General features: G+C 38.6%; 1 protein-coding gene across 1 annotated transcript; it reads left to right on the forward strand.

Annotated features, from left to right (window-relative positions):
- The first annotated feature begins 886 nt into the window (after positions 1–886).
- On the forward strand, positions 887–1,930 carry LOC127130120 (uncharacterized). Its single transcript, XM_051059184.1, has 2 exons — positions 887–1,320; positions 1,396–1,930. Exons 1-2 carry the CDS (start codon positions 887–889, stop codon positions 1,928–1,930), a joined length of 969 nt encoding a protein of 322 aa, XP_050915141.1.
- The last annotated feature ends 399 nt before the right edge of the window (positions 1,931–2,329 follow it).

Below are 2,329 nucleotides of genomic sequence, written 5' to 3' on the forward strand. Positions count from 1 at the left end.
AGATGACTGTGGCGAAGCTGTTTAAATTCTCTTTGTGGGTGAGCAATTCTTTGCTGTCGAAGCCTGGAACTTAGAAGATTTCTTGGGTTTTTGATAAAGCCTTCTTCGACATAGGTGTTTACAGAGTCGAAGCTTCAAGCGGAAGTATTTGAAATTTAAACAAAGCCGTTTCATCAGGCCAACACGTGCAAACATTTGAGATATGCAACGCTTGAGAACAGCGAACCTGACAGTCATATGTGTAAAGGCCGTTAGGGTCAAATTACTACAAATAGGGGTCTTAGTTTTAGATTCAAAGGTGGTTCAAACAAATATATAGAAATTCACGAAATACACTCGAAGTACCGGAGCGAGAGAAAAGAGTTTTACGCTGAAAATGTATGTATGAAGAACACCATAAGTTTCGTTCATGTTATATTTTTCATACCAACCGTTTAAATTAAAGTATTTTACTGCCTTTTTTATCTGTCGAATTGCCCTTACTTTTCAGTAGTTTATCATCACTTTTACTTCTGCATTTACATTTCGCCAAGTCTTCATTCCCAGTACTTTCTCAAAACTTAAAGCATTTACTTCGAGTCATTTATTTTTATCTTTCCTAAGTCTCTTCGTTATCTTTAAGAAACCTTTTACTACAGAGTTATCGTCATTTACTTTGTTCATAAAGTCATAAGTTTCACTTAGAATTGTTGTCTAAACACTTTTCGTCATCCACAAATTAGAAACAAACTTAACTATGAGTCAAATCACCGTAATAATAATTCTTAAGACACATGTCCTAGGATCAATCTAGTAGATCCTGCGAGTTACCAAAATATATAAATTTGGAAGACTAGCGGTTGTTTATCAGAAATCACTGGTAAACACTAGGTCTAAAGGGTCTGAAATGAAAAACCCTACTATGCATGCTGGAGGCACTGAGGATCCAACGGAAGTGGAAAGGAGTGTCATTGATAAGGAAGTTAGGAAGTTTGTTACATCTGTTTTGAAGGAAGTGAACCCAGATGTTTTGCCAGATGTTCAAATATCTTTGGCAAAAGAAACTAGCCCTGACAATGATTCTAGTGAAAAAGCTGAGGAAAGTGTTCCTGAACATGCTACTCTTGAAAGAAGGAGTAAGAAAAAGGCTGATGAGTGTGTCCCTAAGCATGCTGCTCATGAGAGAAGAAGTAAAAATAAAGTTGATCATGTTGTCAATGTTGATGAACTAACTTCTAATGAAGAACCTCTTATCAATATTGTAACTCCTAGTATAGTTAAGAGACAACAAAGACCAAAAGGAAAGGCCGTGGAGTTTGAAGATTCTCCCTCCAAGGAGATGTAAAGAAAATCTGGTGGTTTGAAAAGCACTCCATATAGAAGCTCCATAGGAAAATCTCTTGTTGGTCCTACTAGATCATGGAGTAAAGTTGTTACCCCTACTAGAAATAGGAAAGTTGTCTCTTCTAGTGATTATGAGTTTGATATCGAAAAGGATTTCCAGGACATCACGGCTGTCAAAATATCTGCTACCAAGAAGCCTCATGTTGTTGTGCCCAAGGCTCCACTGGACAATGTTTCTTTACATTATGTAAAGAATGCTGAAAGTTGGAAGTATGTTATTCAAAGGAGGGTAGCCATGGAGAGGGAATTGGGTAAGGATGCTCTAAAATGTAAGGAGGTTGTAGAACTTATAGAAGCTACTGGGTTGATGAAGATTGTCACAAAATTTGGCCCTTGCTATGAAAGCCTAGTCAAGGAGTTTGTGGTGACTATTCCTGATGGGTGTGATGATGTGAAAAGTACTAACTATAGGAAGGTTTATGTTAGAGGAAATGTTGTGACACTTTCTACAGCTATGATCAACAAATTTCTGGGAAGAACAGAAGAACTTCCGGCTGTGCTAGAGGTTACAAATGACCACGTGTGTAAGGAGATAACTGCCAAGTAGGTTAGACACTGGCCAAACAAAGGGAATTTGTCTACTGGAACACTAAGTGTCTGAAGCTAGCGGAAATATACCCGAACGTATCGCACACTCGAACATACAACAAAGTCGCCATCGAACTTTATTTATCCTCAAAGGGAAGGGGAAACATCGATAAAACCCGGGGAAAAGAGATATGCTGGGTAAGGAAGTCGGTCATGCAAGGGGAAAGTATTAGCACCCCAAACATCAATGGTACTCCATGGGAACCGTTTGGATTGTTCTTGCTCGAATAGGTGTTATCTACAGATTACTCATAAAGAATGGGGAAAGGAAAGGAAATAGATAAAGTACTCAGTGAGGATTAGGGCCCTCATGCCTACGTATCCTCATAGTGCAATGAGGAATTCAGAGCTTCGTAGT

The sequence above is a fragment of the Lathyrus oleraceus genome, chromosome 3 (genome assembly GCF_024323335.1).
Source record: "Lathyrus oleraceus cultivar Zhongwan6 chromosome 3, CAAS_Psat_ZW6_1.0, whole genome shotgun sequence".
Classification (NCBI taxonomy): Eukaryota; Viridiplantae; Streptophyta; class Magnoliopsida; order Fabales; family Fabaceae; genus Lathyrus; species Lathyrus oleraceus.

Bases quoted from the DNA above. Each gene is read 5' to 3' on its own strand.
- LOC127130120 (XM_051059184.1), top strand. From the start codon at position 887: ATGAAAAACCCTACTATGCATGCTGGAGGCACTGAGGATCCAACGGAA. The intron at 1,321-1,395 runs GTAAAGAAAATC...TGGTCCTACTAG, and splicing joins GATTCTCCCTCCAAGGAGAT to ATCATGGAGTAAAGTTGTTA.